This window comes from Lissotriton vulgaris, chromosome 4_2 (assembly GCF_964263255.1).
Source record: "Lissotriton vulgaris chromosome 4_2, aLisVul1.2, whole genome shotgun sequence".
In the NCBI taxonomy this organism is placed as follows: Eukaryota; Metazoa; Chordata; class Amphibia; order Caudata; family Salamandridae; genus Lissotriton; species Lissotriton vulgaris.
In genome coordinates, this window is record NC_141692.1 from 20,323,550 (window position 1) to 20,348,515 (window position 24,966).

General features: G+C 46.2%; 2 protein-coding genes across 2 annotated transcripts in view; both read right to left on the reverse strand.

Annotated features, from left to right (window-relative positions):
* Positions 1 to 24,966, reverse strand: part of LOC147718160 (uncharacterized) — a 467,639-nt gene that overhangs the window by 258,355 nt on the left and 184,318 nt on the right. The gene's annotated exons all lie outside the window — the stretch shown is intronic.
* Positions 1 to 24,966, reverse strand: part of LOC147718161 (ly-6/neurotoxin-like protein 1) — a 48,485-nt gene that overhangs the window by 8,365 nt on the left and 15,154 nt on the right. Inside the window, exon 2 of the mRNA XM_086919233.1 lies at positions 24,798 to 24,908. Within this exon, the coding sequence (XP_086775359.1) occupies positions 24,798 to 24,908 (111 nt within the window). The remainder of the gene's footprint in view (positions 1 to 24,797; positions 24,909 to 24,966) is intronic.

Below are 24,966 nucleotides of genomic sequence, written 5' to 3' on the forward strand. Positions count from 1 at the left end.
CTGAAAGCATTTCCTTTAGAAATTAACTGAACGAGGGGTTGTATTTTGTAGTAGACATTTTTGGTTAGTGCCCTACAAAGCTAAAGTGAGGCACCACAGTAAAGTCTGTGTAGAATCTGCAACCCGGCATCACCCATTACAAAGATGAGAAAGCCAGTTCCTCAAGTTCATCAAATCATCATTCATTTAGAATAACGAAGTGGGATGCCCTATACTATTGTGTGATGTCAGGGGCTGCCATTGGCCATCAAAGACGATTTAAACATTTCAATATTAAGATTCTAGGGGTGTATCGGTGCCGCAAAAATGCCCCTCAGGGCTGCAGTAGTGTGAGTAAAGAAAGAGCAGGCTTAGCTTACGATAGATTCAGAACCCAGGGTGTGAACCAGTGTGATTCATTTTGGAAAATAAGAACATCTTCACATACAGTGCCGCTCTTATGGCCAACCCCCCTTGTCCAACAATATCCCAGTACTTGAGTATCAGCCATAAACCACTCGGCCAAAGGCTTAATGGCCGTGGCATATATCAAGTGAGTTGGCGTGTGCCCCCCTGTGGAGTACCCAATTGCATTTGGAAAATATCTCAGAAAGAACAACACAATGTCTGGAACCACACCGTCAAATCTGTTTATAACTATTTTACAGAGCAATAATGGCCATAAATAATTTTGGGGAGCAGTGAGGTAGTTCTACCCCAAAGAATCAAACATGTTGTGGAAGTTGGCCAGGAAGATTGGCTAGGACATACCCAGCTTGGTAGGCAGCACAAATGCATTGGGGACACATCGGATGTTGTGCCTGGTGGCCCGGATGGGCATAAAGCCTGACCTGGTACCATGAACAAAGAAACAGATTACTTTAAATAGACAGTTGACACTGTCTTTTTTCCAAATCTTCACCTCCACATTTAGGAAGGAGATGGGACAGTATGAGGAACATCATTCGTGGAGATGGCCGGGTTTAGGTATAACAACTATTTTGGACATACTGGTGGGGGCAACTCCCCATCCAGGGTCCGAAAAAAAACTTGCTAAGCGTCTCTTTCAGATGTGACATGAAAGCCTTAAATTCAATTTGAAACCCATTGGGGTCCAGTGTCTTACCTGACTGTAGTTGACCCACTGCCTCTCCAAGTTCCTCAACTGTAACATTTCTCTCTAGGTGTTCCCTGTCCTCTATCATCAGATTCTTAATTGGGGGATCAGCCATATATTTGGCCTACTCAGTTTGTGTAATGGCTGGGGAATACAGGACAGCATAGTATGTTGCAAAACTCTGAGAAATGTTTTTCTCAACCCTCTACTCATTTCCCTTAGCATCCTTTGTAAAAGCAATGAGTTCTGTTTTGTTTGTGTTTGTGTAAAGCCAATGCCATGTTTTGCACGCCTTGTGGCCCACTGCTAGATCTGCAAAAAAGAGTCCACACTCGCAGGCGAGGGAGAAGGGTGTCACCTGCCAAATGATAATACTGGAACGTAACCACGTCTCAAAAATGATACCAAGAACCAGACAAGATACAATTTCAGGGAGAATGCAACACAAGATGGATACAAAAATTATAATACAAATAAGCAGAATTTATTAGAAATACATTAGATACAGTCAATTTAATTTGTCAAGGGATGCATCAAAAAGCAAAATAAACATACAAAAAACAAATATATTATGTGCTGCAAAATATTCAGAAAAACAAAGGAATTTTCTGATTCTTTTTAGGCCATTTTCGAGCCAATATATAGATTCAAAAAATGAAAATATTTCATCCCCACAAACAGATAAAAGACGGACCCCAAACCTCTCATCCATCTAGCTACACACACATTCAAACCAACTCACATATGGCAATGACACAATAAATATATACAACCAAATACAAAAGGAGAAAGGCAGAGACCAAAAAATAAATAGTAGAGTGGGCGATAGTGCATAAGTATTCACAGGGAATCCTTGCCCAATGGGCTTTGTCTTGCACAGTGCCGATGCGCGTTTCCGTGCTGGGATAACTAGTAGCCATCTCCTTCCTCAGGGAACTGACAATATAAATCTCTGTTGCTAATATACACAAGTGGGGGAAACAAGGCAAGGCAGCAACAACTTATATAGTTGAAGAACACTTGGTAACCCAGGTGAGGTGGCGCTCTGCAAGTAAGGGTAAGTAAGGTCCTCAAATATACGTTTAGGTGCTCAAAGGAAGGGTGTGGTTACCAACACCCCACACAACCTACAAGTAGGTCTACAAACACACTAATTCTCCTGAGCACTCACAATGCCTGGCTGAATAAATGACACCTGTACATGGAATGTGGAGAAACTTTATTTGAAGAGAAGTAAAAATAAAGAATTCTGATTTGAAGAACTTTTTTGATACGATTATTGGGATCATCCACCTGGAACTGCTTTGGATACATTGGAAAGACTTTTTGCAAATTGTGCTATCATTTTATTGTTGTATAAATTGTGAGTGCTCAGGAGAATTAGTGAACTTATATAGTTGGTGGCACGGATCCCAAATCAGATATATTTTGTGTATGGCCGTTCCATCCAAAATACAAGGCAAAAGAGTATATAAAATATGATTAGACACATTCTCCCTTTGAAAAGGACAACAATGGTACTACTATACGTTTTTCAAGAATGCCTTCACCTGGTGCCAATAAAGAGCAAAGAAAGATACGTGTAAAGAGAGTCCCAAATCAATTCCAAGTCTGAGGCAGAAGAGTTAAAGAGAGAGTGAAAAAATCATTCAAAAATAGCCCCCAGAGAGCCCAGAAAATCAAAATATGTTCTCTAATCTAAAAAAAAATTCAAACCTAAAACCTGTAAGAGACAATAACTTAGAATTCATAAAAGTTAAACAGACACAGTCCATAGGGTAAGTCATGCTCAAGGGTGCCCGAAACACACTGTGTGCCCAAGAAAAAGGACAAAGGTGCAGTCACAGAACATCCCTGTCTTACTGCAAATTGGGAAAGGCAGACGCCTGAGACAAGCTCTGGGTATAGCGAGATGTGCATATAGCTGATAAAACTATCCAGACAAGAAAAGGGGCCGGTGGCTCAAGTAAGTAACAGAAAGGCTTCGTCCAGGTGGAAACGCAGCAAAACTTGTTCACATGGCTAGATGATAAGAAAGGGGAAACGGGGGAAACGGGGAATAGAAGTAAGCACCCACAAAGAAACATAGCTCCACATAACATTAAAATACTTCCGGCCATTGCGGCTCGCATTTTACCTGGAAGATGGAGAACTCACGGACCAAAGTAGAAGTGAGAGGGAGCACGGCAGCTTCCCGTTCGGCTCAGGATGGGAGACCCCAGTCCCGAATCAAGCGAGAGGCCTCAGGTCAAAAACATGTTGGTTCAGAAAATCTGACGGAAGAGTCAAAAAGGAAAAGAATAAACCTCGGGCCTAAAAGATAACTAACGGACTAGACCTAGCCCACGTCATAGTAGATTAAAAACGGGCCCAAAAATAAATGGGTATAGGCAAGTATTGAGAAAGACTAAAAGGGTGGAGATCAATCAATCAATCAATCAATCAGTAAATTTATAGAGCGCGCTACTCACCCGTTGGGGTCTCAAGGTGTTGGGGGGGGGTGCTGCTACTGCTCGAAGAGCCAGGTCTTGAGGTGTTTCCTGAAGCTGAGGTGGTTCTGGTTCAGTCGGAGGTGTGTGGGGAGGGCGTTCCAGGTCTTCGCTGCAAGGTAGGAGAATGATCTTCCTCCGGTGGTGGCTCTGCGGATCCGTGGGATGATGGCGAGGACGAGTTTGGTGGAGCGGAGCTGGCGGGTGGGGGTGTAGAACGTGAGTCGGCTGTTGAGGTATTCCGGGCCTCTGTTGTGAAGTGCTTTGTGTGCGTGGGTAAGCATTCTGAAGGTGATCCTTTTGCTGACGGGGAGCCAGTGGAGATTCTTCAGGTGGGTTGAGATGTGGCTGTGGCGAGGAATGTTGAGGATGAGTCGTGTGGAGGCGTTTTGTATGCACTGGAGATGGTTCTGGAGTTTGGTGGTTGTTCCAGCGTAGAGGGCGTTCCCGTAGTCCAGTCGGCTGGTGACGAGGGCTTGTGTGACCGTTCTTCTGGTTTCGGTGAGGATCCAACGGAAGATCTTCCGGAGCATGCGCAGGGTGTTGAAGCATGAGGATGAGATGGCGTAGACTTTTTTGGTCATCATGAGCGAGGAGTCCAGGATGAAGCCCAGGTTGCGTGCCTGGTCCATGGTTGTCGGTGCGGCGCCCAACGCTGGAGCCACCAGGAGTTGTCCCATGCCGAGGGGGCTTGTCCGAGGATGAGGACCTCAGTCTTGTCCGAGTTGAGTTTGAGGTGGCTGAGCTTCATCCAGTCCTCTACCTCTTTCATTCCTTCCTGGAAGTTGGATTTGGCGGTGGCTGGGTTCTTGGTGAGGGAGAGTATCAGCTGGGTATCGTCGGCGTAGGAGATGATGTTGATGTTGTGCTTGCGTGTGATGGAGGTGAGGGGGCTCATGTAGATATTGAAGAGTGTTGGGCTGAGTGAGGATCCTTGGGGTACGCCGCAGATGATTTTGGTCGCCGTGGAGTGGAAAGGGGGAGGCGGACTCTCTGGGTTCTGCCTGTGAGGAATGAGTTGACCCATTCCTGCACCTTCCCCTCGATTCCTGTGTTGTGGAGGTTGAGTATTAGGGTGCGGTGGCATATGGTGTCAAAGGCTTCTGAGAGGTCTAGGAGGGTGAGGGCTGCTGTTTCTCCGTCGTCCATCATGGTTCTGATGTCGTCTGTGGCTGCGATGAGGGCGGTCTCGGTGCTGTGGTTTGCTCGAAATCCGGACTGGGAACGGTCGAGCGAGTTGTTGTCCTTGAGGACGCGGTCAGATGTTTGTTTACTGTCTTCTCAATGACTTTAGCCGGGAAGGGGAGAAGAGAGATGGGCCGGAAGTTCTTGAGGTCCCTGGGTTCTGCGGAGGGTTTTTTCAGGAGGGCGTTGATCTCTGCATGTTTCCAGCTCTCCGGGTAGGTGGCTGACGTGAAGGAACTGTTTATAAAGTTCCCCAGGTGGGTTGCAATGATGGTGTCGGCCTTGTTGAAGATGTGGTGGGGGCACGGGTCGGAGGGGGAGCCGGAGTGGATGGTGTTCATGACGTGGATGGTGTCTTCACTGCTGAGGGGGGTCCAGGCGTTGACGGTGTTGGTGGAGGTTGTAGGGCAGGTGTCCGGAGGTATGGGTTGGGGTCCGAAGCTGTCGTGTATGTCTGTAACCTTGCAGTGGAAGAACGTGGCAAGGGAGTTGCAGAGGTCTCCCGAAGGGGTGATGTCGTTGTTGCTGGCGTTCGGGTTCGAGAACTCTTTGACGATGCTGAAGAGTTCTTTGCTGTTGTGGGCGTTGTTGTCTAGTCGTTCCTTGACCGATGTCCTCTTAGTGTTCCGGATCTGCTGATGGTATTCGCGGGTGGTGGATTTGAGGGCTGTCATGTTCTCCGTTGTCTGTTCTTTGCGGCAGATCTTTTCGAGAGTTCGGCAGGCTTTATTTGCTGCTTTGAGGGTGTCCGTGAACCATGAGATAACAGATTAAGTGATAGGGTTGTGGCGGGAGGAGGGAAACAAAAACAAGGAGAGGGCAAAGAGAAAAACTGGGAAGGGAACAACGGGGGCGGGGAAAGAAGGGAGGAAAGAAAGAAAGAAGGAGGGGAAAAGAAAAGGAAGTAAGAGAAAGTAGCGTGGAAAATAGAAGGGAGAAATTAAAAAGAGAAAAGAGCACAGAAGAATGGAGAAGACGGGAAAAACGCACAAATAAGCAAGGGAAAGGGAGAAGAAAATAAAAACAGGGGGAGGGAGAACAAAGAAAGGGGACAAAAAGGAAAGTAAATCCAACCACGACCAAAAAACACGCTCACACAATATAGGGGAGTCAAAGGTCTAATTGTAACGAGCCGAGAAACTACACAAGGTGACTGTAAACCAGCAGTTCTCACCTCATGAGATTAGAGTTGCGCTCCTATGGTAGCGCCCGGCCGGGCGAAGAGGGCACAGAGAGTCCACGGGTCCCCGGGGTAAACTATAGGATATCCTCCAAGAATGGCGGTCAAAAACAATCCGAGTCCTGGGCTCCAAACGCAGGTCATGGCGTCCGTCACGTCAATGATGGACAACAGGCAGCGGTAGAAGGACGCTGAACCTGGAATTTATAGGTAGAGCGGCGGGATATGGCGTGCGGCGGAAGTCTCAATCAATCACGCATAGGCCATATCGAAGCAGGGGAGCGAAAACAAACAAAGGACTGCCCGGAATGGAGCGGCTAGTCTATACTTAGAATCAGCTAGTATTCCAAGAAAGGATGCAACGTCAAAGAATGGCGCCATCTTGGGAGTGGAGAAAAATAAGCAGGTTGATTTAAGGGGTTAGTTGTCCAGGCTAGCTGAGATAACCAGAAAACCTCCCAAGGCAGGGTCTAAATGAAGAAGGGAACACATACTAAAAGCACAGAAAGTTAAATTGCGTGTTCCCATTGCTTGTTCCCAGGGAGTATGTTCATTAATTCCCTCCTTCTCAGAATTTAGGAAGAAAATCCAGAAAACCTCCCTGGTTTTCCACAATTTCTCACTATCGCGTCCTTTGCTCGCTTAGATCTTCTCTAGCACAGTCCATTTGAGCTCAGATTACTTATGTCTCATTTGAAGCCAGTGATGGACCAATGGAGCTGATATTTTAGAAGTCTGAATTTTGGATTTGTGCTCTCCAATTCGTGTTCTAATTTCCCTGCCAGTTTCACCAACATAGGGGAGGTTGCACGGGCAGATACTGCAGTACACCACATTCGTGGTCCTGCAATTCGTCATCTGATTTAATTTAATTTGTCTCTTACTGACGTCAGTGTGGTCGGCAACAATGGCGTTGTCACACGCCTGACACATACCACATCTATGATGGCCTCTAATGGGGGTGTCTACCGTGATGGATTTTTGTAGGAAACGTTTGGATGTGATCTGGCTGAATATATCTATCTAAAACCTGAGATTCCCTCATTGAGCTAAACTTGCTAACACCCTATCAAATATTGTGCCAAGACATCAATCACTATCAAAGTTATTAGTACATGCCAGGTCCTATGGCCAGCCCATGCCAACTGCAAAGTTAAATATTGTCCAGTGCCATCACCTGATTCTGGAATCAAACAAACCTTGTGGCACATTAGATTCCTGGACCATGAAGAGGTCCCCCTTTTTCTCCTGATTGGAGCCATCAGACCAATTCCAAATCCTTCCCACGTGTTAAGCAACGGTGGGTTTAAGGGTTTAAGGTTGTTCCCTTCTTGCCCTGATGAAGACCCCCTGCAAGGCTTAATTGGACTCTCCGCCTTTTAGGGGTCGAAATGTTGACCTTTCCAACTTTACATACCTGGACTGAGGATTTCTTCCACATCTAGATAACACAGAATGTTCATGCTGTATCTAACAACCTGTGAAAAATCTAAATATAATAAGCATCTCCAGCCAGGCTTTGTGTGAATTGTTTGTCTACGCTGTATATATAAACTCTTTTGTAGTGATTATTCTCTTTCCATCTACCCACAAGCACTGTATCACATGATTTAATGTGTTTTTTTGATATTCCATATAAATGATCTTGAAATTAATTCATTAAGGTGTTTTGCAGTTTATGATATTGGGTACAAAGTAATACATGACTTGAATATTCCCATTGGGACCAACGGTTTTCTGTACTCATTCTCATCCAGGTCCCACGGCCTACTGTGAATCTGCATACATTATTTTATTTTTTTAAAATCTTTTTATTGAGATTTTATAAGGTATACATCATGAATACAGTAAAAACCAAACGGACCATTACACTACCGCATTCATCATCCAAGTGATAACAAATTATATAAGGACATATTCTTTGCATAAGTACACATGTTACTGTAAAGAGACAGGAGGACATATTCAAGTTGAATCCCTACATCGTAGGATTTGCATTTAAGTCTTTCGGTCTGGAGCGGGCAGGTAGTTCTTCTTCATACGTTCTCAACGTAGCCTGACAGTGAGCCATTGTTTGATACAAGGCGCCATCTTGCTTTCCCAGCACATAGAGACTCGTTGTTTGGCGAGTAGCAACGCTATCACACAAAACTTTGGTTTCGTAGCCCGGACATCGCTCAAGATTCCCACCATGTCTGTCAATACTGAGGTGACCTTTGTCCAATATGAATGTGTCTTCAAGCAGTGCCATGCTAAGTGTATGAAGTCAGCTTGATCATAACCACATCGTTTACAGTTCGCTTCCAACCTAAGCCCATATCTACACAGTTTCACAGGCGTGTGATACGCTTGATGCAAATATTTAAAATGTACAAGTCGTAAATTACCGTTAGGTGTTAGCATTTTTATCAAAGTGCATGTGGTCTGCCTGTCTACTTCCGTGAGTGGATCATCCAATGCAGTGTTCCATCTATCCCTTGCCTTGTTAGTATTATAATTTATTTCATTTTGCGCCACGGTGTATAAACGGGACATCTTGATAGCTTGTGTATAGTTTTTTGATCGCTTCCTGCAACCTGTAGTAGGTGAAGCGGAACATCAGCGTTTGATTTTGTATATATGATAAGTCCTGCACTGTCTTGAATCTCCCGTTATTGTATAGATCTCCCATTGTATCCAGTCTCACTTGACGCAATAGGCCCATGCCCACCTCCTCGCTAGTAAAAGATATAGCAGGGTGGAAATGCAATGGTAGAGCTGGGGCATAAAGTGGTAGTTTATTTGTCAACTGTCCTATGCGTTGCCACGCAGCATTCGTGGCATCAACGGTATTTATGTCTCTAGCTTTTATGGGTGGGCGACTATGTGTTGTAATTGCTATTAAAGGTATCGGGAAGCGTCCCCTTCCTCTATAGCCATGTGTGTCAGATATGGAATCTTGTGGTACCAGTATGTGGCATATTGTGCTTGAGCACATAAATAGTAAAAGAGAAAGTCTGGTACGCAAAGTTCCCCTCTGTAGTATGGTAAAGTCAAGATGCGTAATTCGATTCGTGCTTGCTTGCCTGCCCATATCAACCTGAGCACTACTGAGGATATCCGTTTGAAAACCTCCCTTGGGGGGGAATTGGGATGTTGTTGAAAAAGTAAAGAAGTTGGGGAGTATTACCATTTTAACAATCGCTATACGATCAGCAAGTGATAGTGGTAGTTGTATCCAACGGTTCACCTTGTCTTCTAGTGAAGATAACACTCTACCATAATTGGTTCTTATAACAATCTCCGGGTCTCTATGGTACCATACACCAAGGTATTTAATGGTGTCCTCTTGCAATTCTAGTGGAAATTCAGTAGTATGTGGTAATGTGGTGTCAGTTAAAGGAATAATAGATGATTTATGCCAATTATAATTTGAAGCTCAGAGTGCCCTCCAAATTTAATATACTCTTGTAGTAGTGGTGCCAGATGGCTCTCATGGTCACAGACATATAGTAGCATGTCATCCACGTAAAGTGAAATGTGCAGAGGCCTACTTGGAAACTGGAGTGCAGATGGGTGGTGTTGCTGTCTGACCTTGCAAGCAAGTGGTTCAAGGGCTAGGGCAAACAATAAGGGGGACAGCGGACATCCCTGCCTCCTCCCACGTTCTATATTTATTGGGTCAGAAACATAGCCATTGATCCAAATTCTAGCCACCGGGTGAGTGTATAGAAGCTTAACCCACTGCGTGAAAATCGGGGGAAGACCCATCCTGTTAAGTACTGTGTTAATGTAAGACCACTCAATGGAGTCAAAAGCCTTAGCGGCATCTAACATGCCCGCTACCGCTTTGGTATTTGGGACCAGGTAATGGGACAGAGCGAACAGCATCCGGGTATTATGCGTGGTGGCTCTAGATGGTATGAAACCAGATTGGTCTGGGAGGACCAAGTTGGTCATAAGAGGTTGTAGTCTTGTGGCAAGTATTTTGGCTAAAATTTTAGAGTCCACATTTATTAACGATAAGGGTCGTATGAGCCACATAACTCAGGATCTTTCGCTGGTTTTAAGAGTGCTATCATTACCGCTTCTCGCAGTGTTGGCGGAGGAATATTTTTCTCAAAAGCGTCACCAAACATCGTGAGCAGATGGGGTGCTAACATGTCAGTGTATGCTTTGTAAAATTCGCATGTGAACCCATTTGGGCCAGGTGCTTTTCCGTTCGGCAATGATTTAATTATTTCTGAAACTTCCTCTACAGTGATCGGGAGCGATAGATAGGCCCTGTGTGTGTCCGAAAGCCATGCAATGGCCACATCTTCAAGATATTGGAATATTTCAGCAGGTGACGCAGTTGGCTGTGAGTTGTAGAGCTTGCTATATGTTTTTACAAACCCCCGCAGAATACCCATCGGATCTGTACAGGTGTGCCTCGTTTCGTCTTGTATCTTCAGAACCGCCTGGGACCTACGCCCCTCGCAAATTCTGGAGGCCAGCACCCTACCCGGTCTGCCTCCTTCACCAATAGCTCTGGCTTTGGTAAGCTTCTGGATATATTTAATCTCATCTTCAGCAAAGGATTGGTATTCAGTGAGTGTCTGTCGTATCTCCCCCAGTACAGAAGGATTTTGAGTGTTTTCGTATTGACTCTCTAGTGATTTTAATTGTGTCTCACAGCGTGCCAATTGTGTCCGAATGTCTCGTAATATCCCCACTGTAGTGCTTATGAGCCTCCCAGAGAAGGCATATATCATCCGTGGACTGTTTATTCAATTGAAAATAATCCATGATTGCCTTGGCTATAGTATCTGCATATATAGAGTCCATGAGGGCAGTGGCATTAAAACTCCAGCTATATGGAGGCGGCGTATAATGCGGCACTTGAAGAGACAATACGATGTGGTTGTGGTCTGATAGGGTTTTAGGCATATGTTTTATACCCGTGGTCCACAAAAGTATAGCTTCGGAACCTAGCCAGTAGTCAATACGGGACCAGCTATTGTGTGCTGCCGATGTGTGTGTTGCTTTGCTAATCCCTGGATTCCGCACCCTCCATATATCGTGTAGGTGCATGTCAGCCATGATATCAAGTACTTTAGCCCGTGCTTTTCTGTGGGGTTCAACCGTTGTTGGACTTGGCCCTCTTGGCAGGGTCATCCCTGAACTTTTTGCCTTCCTCCAATATTCTCTATGACCTGTTTTTGTTGGTTTAATGACTCTGGGCACTTTACCACTGCTGTCCAGTGCTAAAGTGCATATGCTCTCCCTGTGCAAAATATATATGTGATTGATTTCCATGATTGGTTCATTGGATTTACTGTCAGTCCCCAGTAAAGTGCACCAGGAGTGCCAGGGCTTGTAAATGCCAATGCTGCTAGTGGGCCTGCAGCGCTGGTTGCGCCATCCACAGAAGCAGCCCTTTAAAATGTGTCTAGGGTCTGCCATTGCAGGACCTGTGTGCAGTCTGGTACTGTCATGCTGGCTGGGCAAGTGCACACACTTGCCAGCCTCAAAACCTTCCCTTTGCTTCATATTAGTCACCCCTATGGTAGGCCCTAGGGCAGGGTGCATTGTAAGTGTAAGGTAGGACAAGCCCTGATGTGTGTGGCATGTCCTAATAGTGAATTACAGCCAAATTCGTTTTTCACTATTGTAAGGCTACCTGTTCTTTTAGGCCAGATGAGCTGCTGGAGTTATTACACCCTATAATCCCAGCAGGCTCAGGGAACATGGTAGAAAGTCAAGTTTAGTATGCCTGAACTCAGAATAATAAAATACATCCTTTAGTAAAGTTTATTTTAATATCCTGTGTTTGCAAATGCTACTTTTAGAAAGCTAGCATTTGCTTGCCTAACCATTTCAGCCCGCTTCTGCTTGGATGTCTATCTGACTGTCTGGGTTATGTGAGTGACAGGGCTGGGGGATGACAGGTGGTGAATGCAAGGATCACACCTTGGTGGGAGGTGGGAGTGCCCCGGACTCTCAATAGGCTGTGCTCTGCCACCACAATGCTGTCTCCGCCCCCTGGGGAGCGACTGATGACTCAGCCGACTCCTAGCCCAGGAAAGGCGAAGCACTGTCAACAAGGTACTCCTGGCTACCCCTGTCCACACAATGCTGGCTCCACCTCCTGTGGAGCGTCTGATGTGCCTGCCCCTCACACTGAAAGGAAAAGCCAGGAACTGCACAACAGAGTGCTTCAACACTGAAATGGACTATGCAAAGGCCCCCCTGGCCTGACAAGACAAAAGAAATGCTGTATCAAAGTAGGAGCCCTGCTCCTTGTAAATCAGAATCCTGTTTCCCACAAAGAACCTCTGCCCAACTAGAAGGAGAAGAAGACGCTGGAAGGACTGGCCTGCTGCTTGCCTTGCTGAGGAAGGAGAGGAAAAGACTTGATGAAAAGACTTTGCTGACTTGTGCTTGAAACTTTCTCCAAGGGCTTGTCTGAGCTTGCCCCCTGACCTAAGCCACAGGACCATCTGGCTCAACCTGCTCTCTGCCCGTCTGCCGGTAATTACGAGGACTTCTGTCCCGCCGGAGCCGTGACCCTGGTGCCCCCAGCCCCTCCTTGAGGCCGTGACCAACTGTGTTTCCCCGTCCCCGCCGAGGAAGAGCCCCGCTCCGTCGAGCCACTCTCCCCCCGCTGAGGGTAATCGCCGGGTCACCTCACCTTAGAGGCTCGCTGCTGTGACCTTTTGGTGCCCCCCAGCCCCTCCTCGAGGCTGTGATCGTACTGTGCTTCCCCGTCCCCGCCGAGGGAGAGCCCCGCTCCGCCGAGCCGCTCTCCCCCCGCTGAGGGAAGTAGCTGAATCACCGCCGTCGGAGGCTCGCTGGTGCACCCCCCACGCTCCCGCCTGACGTCCCCACCGGACCCCACAGACCGAGAGAACAGACTCCGTGAAGTTCGGGCGCCTCGAGTGCCAGCCTTGCTCTGCCTAGAGCCGCCGAGCACCCCGCACCCGCCTTCGCTGGAACCCTCCAAAAGCTGCCGGCTATTCGGACGTTATTGCGGCGCGAGCACACCTCCGAGTCCTCTGCTTTGCTTCTTATCACGTCCAGTACTTTTTCCATCCCGCTACATTTAGTAGTTCTAGCATGCGCTTCGTCTTTGACTGTAGACAGGCGAGTCTCGGCCTCATCCAGTCTCTCACCTTGGCCATCTAATTTAGTCGCCATGTTGTCCACGAGGCATGTAAGGTGACCGATCTTCCCGTTTATATCTTGAAGGCTAGTTTGGATGGCTTTCAGAATGGATTCCATGCCGTTTTCTGGAGCATTTTCTGTTTCCGCTTCAGTATCTGAGTGAGTCGTGGGGCCCCTCACCGATCTAAGCGATTCGAAAGTCAGCTTCGGCTGCTGTTTGTCAGGTTTCCCCATTTTAAGCAAATGTGACTTCTTCGCAACAGATCCACAGTGGAGCGGTCTTGGCACGTTATCAATGTCAAAGAAAAACCAAAGGGGATGATGGACGGAGCGTTGACAATACAAACACTCACCCCCAGTCAACTGATCTGGGTTTAATCCATCACCGTTCTTTAGCTCACTCCGCCATCCCAGTTCAGACATGGCCATATGCAAATCAGTCTGACCCTGTGCCTCATGGGAACAGCCCAGCCTGAACTGCCAAGCCATGTCTTCCCTGGACCAGAATCAAGCTTCCCCGGACCGGTTTCTGGCATTACAGCCGTCTTTAGCCGGGCTTGCTTGAATACAGTGGCAAAGTGAGCAAGGGACTCACGTCTGAGCATACCCTTCCAACTTAGGGCGAACAAAGAAAAACCAAAGGGGATGATGGACGGAGCATTGACAATACAAACACTCAACCCCAGTCAACTGATCTGGGTTTAATCCTTCACCGTTCTTTAGCTCACTCCGCCACCCCAGTTCAGACATGGCCATATGCAAATCAGTCTGACCCTGTCCCTTATGGGAACGTTCAGCCCGAACTGCCAAGCCATGTCTTCCCTGGACCGGAATCAAGCTTCCCAGGACCGGGTTCTGGCATTACAGCCGTCTTCAGCCGGTCTTGCTTGAATCCAGTGGCAAAGTGATCAAGGGACTCACGTCTGAGCATACCCTGCCAACTTAGGGCGAACAAAGAAAAACCAAAGGGGATGATGGACGGAGCGTTGACGATACAAACACTCCCCCCAGTCAACTGATCTGGGTTTAATCTATCACCGTTCTTTAGCTCACTCCGCCACCCCAGTTCAGACATGGCCATATGCAAATCAGTCTGACTCTGTGCCTCATGGGAACAGTCCAGCCCGAACTGCCAAGCCATGTCTTCCCTGGACCGGAATCAAGCTTCCCAGGACCGGTTTTTGGCATTACAGCTGTCTTCAGCCAGGCTTGCTTGAATCCAGTGGCAAAGTGAGCAAGGGACTCACGTCTGAGCATACCCTGCCAACTTAGGGCGAACAAAGAAAAACCAAAGGGGATGATGGACAGAGCGTTGACAATACAAACACTCACCCCAGTCAACTGATCTGGGTTTAATCCATCACCGTTCTTTAGCTCACTCCGCCACCCCAGCTCAGACATGGCCATATGTAAATCAGTCTGACCCTGTGCCTCATGGGAGCAGTCCAGCCCGAACTGCCAAGCCATGTCTTCCCTGGACAGAAATCAAGCTTCACAGGACCGGTTTCTGGCATTACAGCCGTCTTCAGCCGGGCTTGCTTGAATCCAGTGGCAAAGTGAGCAAGGGACTCACGTCTGAGAATGCCCTGCCAACTTAGGGCGAACAAAGAAAAACCAAAGGGGATGATGGACGGAGCATTGACAATACAAACACTCACCCCCAGTCAACTGATCTGGGTTTAATCCATCACCGTACTTTAGCTCACTCCGCCACCCCAGTTCAGACATGGTCATATGCAAATCAGTCTGACCCTGTGCCTCATGGGAACAGTTCAGCCCGAACTGCCAAGCCATGTCTTCCCCGGACCGGAATCAAGCTTCCCAGTACCGGTTTCTGGCATTACAGCCGTCTTCAGCAGGGCTTGCTTGAATCCAGTGGCAAAGTGAGCAAGGGACTCACGTCTGAGCATACCCTGCCAACTTAGGGCGAACAAAGAAAAACCAAAGGGGATGATGGACGGAGCGTTGACAATACAAACACTCACCCCAGTCAACTGATCTGGGTTTAATCCATCACCGTTCTTTAGCTCACTCCGCCACCCCAGTTCAGACATGGCCATATGCAAATCAGTCTGACCCTGTGCCTCATGGGAACAGTCCAGCCCGAACTGCCAAGCCATGTCTTCCCTGGACCAGAATCAAGCTTCCCAGGACCGGTTTCTGGCTTTGCAGCCGTCTTCAGCCGGGCTTGCTTGAATCCAGTGGCAAAGTGAGCAAGGGACTCACGTCTGAGCATACCATGCCAACTTAGGGCGAACAAAGAAAAACCAAAGGGGATGATGGACGGAGTTTGGACAATACAAACACTCACCCCCAGTCAACTGATCTGGGTTTAACCCATCACCGTTCTTTAGCTCACTCCGCCACCCCAGTTCAGACATGGCCATATGTAAATCAGTCTGACCCTGTGCCTCATGGGAGCAGTCCAGCCCGAACTGCCAAGCCATGTCTTCCCTGGACCGAAATCAAGCTTCACAGGACCGGTTTCTGGCATTACAGCCGTCTTCAGCCGGGCTTGCTTGAATCCAGTGGCAAAGTGAGCAAGGGACTCACGTCTGAGAAAACCCTGCCAACTTAGGGCGAACAATTAAAAACCAAAGGGGATGATGGACGGAGCGTTGACAATACAAACACTCACCCCAGTCAACTGATCTGGGTTTAATCCATCACCGTTCTTTAGCTCACTCCGCCACCCCAGTTCAGACATGGCCATATGCAAATCAGTCTGACCCTGTGCCTCATGGGAACAGTCCAGCCCGAACTGCCAAGCCATGTCTTCCCTGGACCGGAATCAAGCTTCCCAGGACCGGTTTCTGGCTTTGCAGCCGTCTTCAGCCGGGCTTGCTTGAATCCAGTGGCAAAGTGAGCAAGGGACTCACGTCTGAGCATACCCTGCCAACTTAGGGCGAACAAAGAAAAACCTAATGGGATGATGGACGGAGTGTTGACAATACAAACACTCACCCCCATTCAACTGATCTGGGTTTAATCCATCACCGTTCTTTAGCTCACTCCGCCACCCCAGTTCAGACATGGCCATATGTAAATCAGTCTGACCCTGTGCCTCATGGGAGCAGTCCAGCCCGAACTGCCAAGCCATGTCTTCCCTGGACCGAAATCAAGCTTCACAGGACCGGTTTCTGGCATTACAGCCGTCTTCAGCCGGGCTTGCTTGAATCCAGTGGCAAAGTGAGCAAGGGACTCACGTCTGAGAATACCCTGCCAACTTAGGGCGAACAAAGAAAAACCAAAGGGGATGATGGACGGAGCGTTGACAATACAAACACTCACCCCCAGTCAACTGATCTGGGTTTAATCCATCAACGTACTTTAGCTCACTCCGCCACCCCAGTTCAGACATGGCCATATGCAAATCAGTCTGACCCTGTGCCTCATGGGAACAGTTCAGCCCGAACTGCCAAGCCATGTCTTCCCTGGACCGGAATCAAGCTTCCCAGTACCGGTTTCTGGCATTACAGCCGTCTTCAGCAGGGCTTGCTTGAATCCAGTGGCAAAGTGAGCAAGGAACTCACGTCTGAGCATACCCTGCCAACTTAGGGCGAACAAAGCAACATTTTTTGCAGTTTTGTCCAACAGCACTAAAGTTGTAAGCAAATCAATAGCTATATATGCACAGCACAAGCAACTGTAGCACCTGTAGGGTTATCCTTAGATCAGAGTGTGCAATGAAAAGACATTTTTTTGTTTTTAAAATAACATTGAAAAATTGCCACAGGATATTCAGAGTCGTCTGAAGGCCCTGGTGGGGAGTGTTTATCTCTTATCTCCACACTGCAGCGATTACTGACTGTCTGGATACTTCTACCTTAACCACAATTTGGAGTCCGTTGAGCTGAACACGTTATTGTGCTTATTTAACAACCAATCAGCACAACTCCAAGAGAGCCCACCCAACCTGGGTTGGCGATAGACTCTGGCGATGTCATGAGAGGCACTGATGAGGGAATTGGTCATCTAAAAATGTCTTTGTCGAACACATCTGGTGTAAGAGGGGAATGGCAAGGTCCAGTTTGTGTTCCTCCATGACTGGCTTCGATATGGCTATATTCCTAGAAACCTGGGCATTGGTAAAGCTGTTTTGTTGCCGTCATACACAGTATAGTACAGAAACAGTTCCCTCCCAGGCAGGGTGCCCATCAGGTGGTTGAATAGTTTGGATTCAGAACCTTCCAGAGGTTTGTGTCACTAGGCGTGACGTCAATAGCAATGATGCTTTAGGTTTACATGTGATGAGCCGGGGCAGGTAGATTAGTGCTGCAGCCGTTAGAGGTCTTCCATGGTCACAGTGCCCCTGGTACCAGTGATACCATTTACCAAGGGCTGACCTAGGGCCAGACATGCCTAATGGGTTAGTTGTGGGGAAAGAACACAGGCCCTGGGAACCTGATTGGCAGGGACCCAGGGCACATCAAGTGAAAGTGCATCAGTAGTTTGGCAAAAAGTGGGGGATTAATGCAACAGAAACTCACTTTCCTACACTCATCCAAAGGTTTGCATGATTGATCAGGCCTTTCGCCTGAACCTAATAAGATGGAAGTATCTGCCATCTCTAAAGACCTTGTTTATGTCACTTTTGTTGACTTGCGGGCTGCAATTGACCTGATCCCTAGATGTAAACTGTAGCTCACCCTATCTAGGTTGGGCATTGATTCCTTCTTGTTAAACATCATCAGGAGACTGTATGAGGGGACCTATGCACAGCATAGATGGGGGATTAATGGGGAGCTCACCAGTTAAAGATTGCAGGGATCTGTTAGCATGAGCTGAAAGCCATTTTGTACTTGGCAGCCATCTTAGTTAGCCATGTGATTGCCATGTGCCATTTCCCTCTTCCAGAGCCTTGCACATGCTCAGAGGGGCCTAGCTAGTAGAATGTGCCTGCTATTATGTTATAACTGTCAGGCTAGTCTTGCTGATGTAAGGAGAAATAAATCTCCTCCCACTTTGTTGAGCAAGCAAATCTGGTATACCCATATTAGTCATTTTGCATGATGGTACATGCCAGGACCTCCTCCCCTTGGATTTATGCTGACTTTGTTCGCTCTTGCCTGAAATCGTTTGTTTTGTCTTGTTCCCTGTGGGTCACAGGTTGTGCCCACTTGACATTACCTTAAGATTCTATTTCATTTTGTATAATTTTCTAAAATAAATTCCCGTCCGGCTGGACGAAGGACATACTAACTATCTAGTGTATGCCTATTTTTACCCTGATCTTTCAAATACTGGGGTCCACTGTTTTTTGTAAACAGTTAACGGCAAAGGTCCTGAGTGATTTACCTTCGGGTTCCCTTGTTTCCTAATAAAACTATGTAAACCTAAGCATATATAAGGCCCCTGTTTTCGGTACTCCTGAGAATGCCTCCTACAGTTTTCTGAGGGTACTGTTTGACGTAGTCTCCCTCATCTGAGGTCAATAAATATGTTTTCTTTATATTACAGCTTCTGTGCCAATCTCTTCTTTGTTGGTTTAAAAGGACCAGGTGTATCAGTGAGACCCCTGAGAAGTTTTCTATTTTCTTCAAATGGCACTCAACGTGGACCTCATCAGAGAAGCGGCTATCCAAGGGAGTGGTCTTGACAGGAGATAGGAATCTACTGAGGGGGACAGGACAGGAATCTACTAAGGAGGTATCCTGTGCACCGAGATTCTCTGCCTCTGCAGCCCAGTATATCTCTGGTCTTCCTGGTTTGATCCTCCAAATGTTTAGCGTTCCTGACTGAGAACCTTTTTGGCATGAGTACTCTAAAAATGACTGTTAGGTCATTCAGAACTTGGCAGTGAGAGGTTTGAGATTTGTGCTTTGGAGATTTGTGTTTTGGAGTTTTGTGAGATTTGTGCTTTGGAAAGGTGGACGACATGTGATTTGTTTTTGTTTAGGCCAATAATATGGAATATGGAAATATATGAATTGCAATTTGTGTAGGCAGGTAATGAGGAGACTTTTCTCTACTTTTTATAAAATTGAAAAGCACATTACTTAAGTGCAACTTTGCATATAATATTGTATATTCTGCAATATTTTTGGCATGCCTGTTTCAAGCGCACATCAAAGAATGTGTTGCTTTTTGGAGGTACCATAATGAGATGTGAACAGAATCAGCCTGCTCCCCTAGAGGTGATACCTAAATAGGTTTAGGTATAAAAAACGTATTTCTTCCTTGGTGACTAGGTACCCCAAGGAATTAAAATATGTACATAAAAAGGATTAAGACTCTGTGCACTTTTATAAGTGGTGACATGCAGAGCGATTTCTGGTGTTCTGCCAGCCAACTCTAGTGAATTTGGTGTATTTTGGCTTCTTCAAAATGGAACAGTTTTTGGGCTGTTTTTTGTGCAGTCTTTTGGGCTACTATTGAGAAGCTCTCCTTGTAAATATGACTTACAACTAGAATTTACAAATGGTTTGGTTTAAGTACAGTCTGTGGGCTGTCTTTTGTTTCTGCCCTAAGTGTTGATTTGTGGGTTAAATGTGTGTTTAAAGGTCTATGTGGTTTGTGGTTAGACATCGGTGGTACTTGTGTGAGTAAATAGCGATTGCTCTTTTTGTGTAAGAATGACTAGCCTTAAGCGCACTGTATTGTGTGTTCTGAGTGTATGACCCCCTTCTGTAAATGTCTGGAATGAGCTCAATGTGTTTGTTTGTTTTTTTGTCGTCATTCTGTTATGCAAAATGTCATTTAATTAATATTAAATAAAAAATCAAAAAATTAATGATATAACATATGCTAAATAGCTGCATGTTACTATTGAATTGACAGAGTAAGACACTATACATGTGTGTGAATTACCACAATACTAAAGATACAGTTAGAATTCACTTTCAATAGCAATAAAATAGGCCTCAAAAATGAAATTGCGTACTTTGTAATAATTGTGACTGAAATACAAATTGGTACAGCATTTTCCTTAAGCTACATTGTATTAGATATTAAAAGGCATCTACATCCTCTGAGTGAATTTGGTTGCTGCTGAACTAAATACACATTATAGAATGATAAATTTGACTGCATTTAAATGCCTCAGTTTTTAAATAAACTGTCACCGTGCTTACATTTCGACACTAGAAAAAAAGAAGCTTTCCAACAGCACAGTCTCACTGAGAAGCAGCTGTCTGACACAACCAATGTAGATTACACTTTTGTCAGGGCATTGCAACTACAGAAAACGATTTTGTTTTCTGACAAATGCGTGAGAATTTGACGCCTGTCGGTCAAACAACAGCTGCATAAATAGCACATGGGTGTTGTGGACTGCAGGCCACAGAGAGAAAGGAATGCTGAGTCAACTAGGATGTTAAGTCAGTGTCAACCAGGTAAAGAGGCTTGCATGCTTTTAAAAAGTCACAAAGAAATCAGTTTCATTATTTTGGATAACAGGGAAAAATTGAAAGTAGGGATTTCCTTTCTTAATGCCGTTTTACATAAGCACATCCGTGGTTTTGATGTTAAATAATAACTGTCCTTTAAAAAGTGGTGCAGATTTTTCATGGTTCAAGATAGGCGTATGTGCTTAGGGTTATAAATGAACACATGTTGAAGGCAAAAAGGAATGAAGCTTACTTTTTATATGTGGAATCAACAAAATGGTTGGTTTCATAAAAAAAAAGATTAATTTCATGAAAAAAAATTATTAAAAATAAGTGCTTTAAATTCGTCTTTTAATCTTTATGAAGCCTAATAATCATACTGTGAACTCCTAGCATCAAAGTTGAATTTAAGCAATGCTGTACCGCAATAGGAGGAAACTTAAATGTGAAATGTCACTTTACCCAGGCGTTCAAAACTCATTTTTATAAGGGTATACCTTATACATTTCTGATTTCCCATTCCTAGGATATCAAGAGAACACACTGGGGATTCCTATTATGCAAAACTATTGTAGGATTTTCCTTCTTAAGTGCCTCAAACACCAAAGTCGAAATTAGGCAAAATTCACTGTTTAAAAGCACTTCTGACCCTCAAAGCAGATTTCAAACTGCTCTTAGGTTGTTTCAGTAAATGCACACATTTAAGTATAACACAAATAGCTGACCTCTATACTGCTAGAAAAGTATACCGCACACTGCTTACAATTGAAAATACATATAAAAACCAGCAGAAGTTATTCCCTTGCCTCTAAATTACTGGAAAACAGGAATAATAGGACTGCCTTTCAGCATGAAGGTCTTATGAAGGTCTCAAGGTGCACAAGGCACCCACACACAGCGCCGATGAGACTCACTTTGATTCCGGTGCACACGATAACAAGGCAAATCCTCACGAAGGTCACATGGTGCACAACACACACGCACACATCGTCGATGAGTCTCACTTGGATTCTGGTGCACATGATAACCAGGCAAATTCTCACGAAGGTCTCATGGTGCACAACGCAGGAGCACACAGCATTGATGAGACCCACTTGGATTCCAGTGCACACGATAACAAGGCCAATCCTCACGAAGGGCTCAAGGTGCACAACGCACCTGCACACAGCGTTTATGAGACTCACATTGGATTCCGGTGCATACGATAACAAGGCAAATACTCACAAAGGTCTCACGGTGCACAACGCACATGCACACAGCGTCGATGAAACTCACTTGGATTCCCGTGCACATAATCACTGGACAATCCCCACAAAGGGGTTCAGGCTGCACAAAGCACAGGCACACTGCGTTGCTGATCCTTGCTTGGACTCCAGGTGCCCCGGATCACAGGCCGATCCTCATGTAGGTCTCAGGCTGCACAAAGCACACGCACACCGTGTCTCTGATTCTTGCTTGGACTCCAGGTGCCCACGATCACAGGGCACGCCTTGCGAGGGTCTCAGACTGCAACAAGCACGCACACACAGTGCCGCTGAGACTCTCATGGAAACATTTGTGTTCCTGTGTTTCCAAACAGGGATCCAGGTCACTTCGGGCCATTGGGATAAGTTATTTTAAGACACAGCACACAGCAAAGTCCTTCAAGCAGGGGGACACAGCACACAGTAAAGTCCTTTTAGCCTTTCCTTGGTTAAAACAGCAAACTGCAGGCCAGCCCCAGAACACACAGCACGGGTCAGTCCTATCCTTCAATCTCTTCAGTTGTTTCTTCCTTGGCAAAGGGCTTCTTGACCATGAAGTAACTCCAGTCCTGTTCACACTTGATGAAGCCATTCTCCAAAGTTCAGGAGCATAGTTATAGCTGTCAATGGCTTTGAAGTTTTTGTGTTTCAGGGGACACCGACCCCTGTTCAAACCTGTTCTGGGAGCCTCCCTGCCAGTGACACCTTTCTTCCTTTGATTAGTGGGGGTCTGGATTCTCAATCACTCAGCAGGAGATGAGACAATTGATTTATAGCAGCAACCCGGGCCTCTTCACCTTTAGGGGCTCCTCCTCCCCCTACACTCCAGATGCAGGTCAGCCTGTTGCTGCCTCACCTCCCCCCCTGGGTCAAGACATTCCCCAGATCCTATTGCTTTCAAATCCGGAAAGTCAATCCACAGCCAGGCAGAGACACACAGAAAAGTCAGACCACAAAAACTCAGCCACTTCTAAAAGAGTGGCTTCTGAACACATAATACAAAAACCACCTTCATAAAAAGATGTGTTATTACACTGTAAGTTCAGGCATACTAAACTTCACCTTTCCATCTTAGCCGTGGGGAAGATAGGCTGGAAAACATATTACACCGCCTTACATTCTGTCCTATGGGCAAGAAGGCCTTTCAAGAAGACCAGGAAGACCGTCACCCAGGCCCTCGTCACCAGCCGACTGGACTACGGCAACGCCCTCTACGCCGGGACCACCGCCAAGCTCCAGAAGAGACTCCAGCGGATCCAGAACGCCTCAGCCAGACTCATCCTCGACATCCCACGAACCAGCCACATCTCCGGACATCTGCGAGACCTTCACTGGCTCCCCGTCAACAAAAGAATCACCTTCCGCCTCCTCACCCACGCACACAAAGCCCTACACGACCAAGGCCCGAGCTACCTCAACAGCCGAGTCAACTTCTACGCTCCCAAACGCCACCTCCGATCAGCCAACCACGCCCTCGCCGCCGTCCCCCGCATCCGAAGAGCGACTACAGGAGGAAGGTCCTTCTCCCACCTGGCCGCCAAGACCTGGAACTCCCTCCCGACCGACCTGCGCCTGACCCAAGACCACCTCTCCTTCAGGAAGAAGCTGAAGACCTGGCTGTTCGAGCAGTAGCGGCTCCCCCCCCCCCAGCGCCTTGAGACCCCACGGGTATGTAGCGCGCTTTATAAGTGTCACTGATTGATTGATTGATTGATTTCATCAGTAAAAAACGAAATGGAGATTATTTCACTGTAAGGAAATGACACACACCTTAGTACATGTCCTACCTTTCACATGCACTACACCCTGTCCAGAGGGTACCGTAGACCTACCATAGGGGTGTCTGATGTGCACAGAAATGGAAGGGTAAGGGATGGCAAGTGATTGTACTTGCAATGGCAGGCCTGAGTTCCCTTTTTAAGGCTACTTGTGTGGTTGGCACAAATAGTGCTGCAGGCCAACTAGTAGCATTTGCATTACCAGCCCTGGCACACATATTGCACTTTACTAGGGAGTTTACTAGTAAGGAACACATACCAATCATGGATAACCAATTACCATTACACTTTATACAGGGAGCACTTGCACTTTGACACTGGTCAGCAGTCGCAAAGCGTTCAAAGCATCTAAGTTGGCAACACCATGTCAGAAAAAAAGGTCTAGGGGGAAAGCAAAAAGGATAGGGACTTTAGCCAAAAAGGGCCAAGTCCTACACATGTAATATATACAATACAAAACATATTTATCGAAGGTACAAAAGGCAAAAAATCATGTAAACTCAAGGTGTATATCGTGCATGCAGACAGCCGACACGTGTTTCGTCGTGTATACAACTTTTTCAAAGGTTGAAGACAGTAATAGTAGATGGTAAATAAGTTCCTTAGTTCCCTCAGTTTTTTCGGGATGCACAGCAGCAACAGTGATGATACAGAATCTTAATTCTTAAGTCTAAAATAAGACTTCAAAAAGTACTTTCCAAATGTATAAATGGTTATGTAGATGGCGCGTAGAAGAATAATAGTATGGTACTGTATATCCATAGATCTCTAGTTTAAATGTTCTCATAAGTGAGAAAGAATGAAGATCACAAGCGCCCGGGCACTCAAATTAGTATAGTGGGATGCGTTATTTCACGTTTGACTGTTACAGCTATTACTGTTGATGCTGCATTACGAAATATAGTAACACGAATCTGCGGGCCCAATCTACCACAATGGACAGTTTTATGAACTATATTGAAAGGAATGAATGAATGAGAAAACATGGGATGTCTGATTGTATCAATAGCAAGCATGTAAATGTTAATGAGAAGCATTTTCGGGTAAGATAAACATCCTTTTAACTTAAAAAAAATGCATTTTATACAGTGAACAAAGTACATATTTTTTATGCACTGCACTTGATGGTTTTGAATAACCAAAAAGGTTCTTTGACTTGAGTGACATCAGAAGATTTGTTTGAGGATGCGTAGCATGAGTGAGTGGGAGGAGCCGACTGCGCTCACATGTGCGGCCATGTTGAGTTTGTCTTCTAAGATAATTCCCAGGATACATTTCATCAAGTTTTTAGCAGGATTAACATTTTGCCCCCACAAGTTGTTAGCTGCAGCAAATAAACACAATAAGGTTGTGCCGGAAGGAACTCACTTACCTACTGTGCTGGACACTGTCACGCAGTACTTATCCATCCCCGCTGGACAGGTGCGCTGCGTGTCGCAGCTCTCAGTGGGAGAAGCACACACATAGCACTTCAAGGAGTGAGCTGAAAAAGGAAAGAAACCAAACGTAAGTGACATATGCAGAAGTGCTGAGCTCCCACA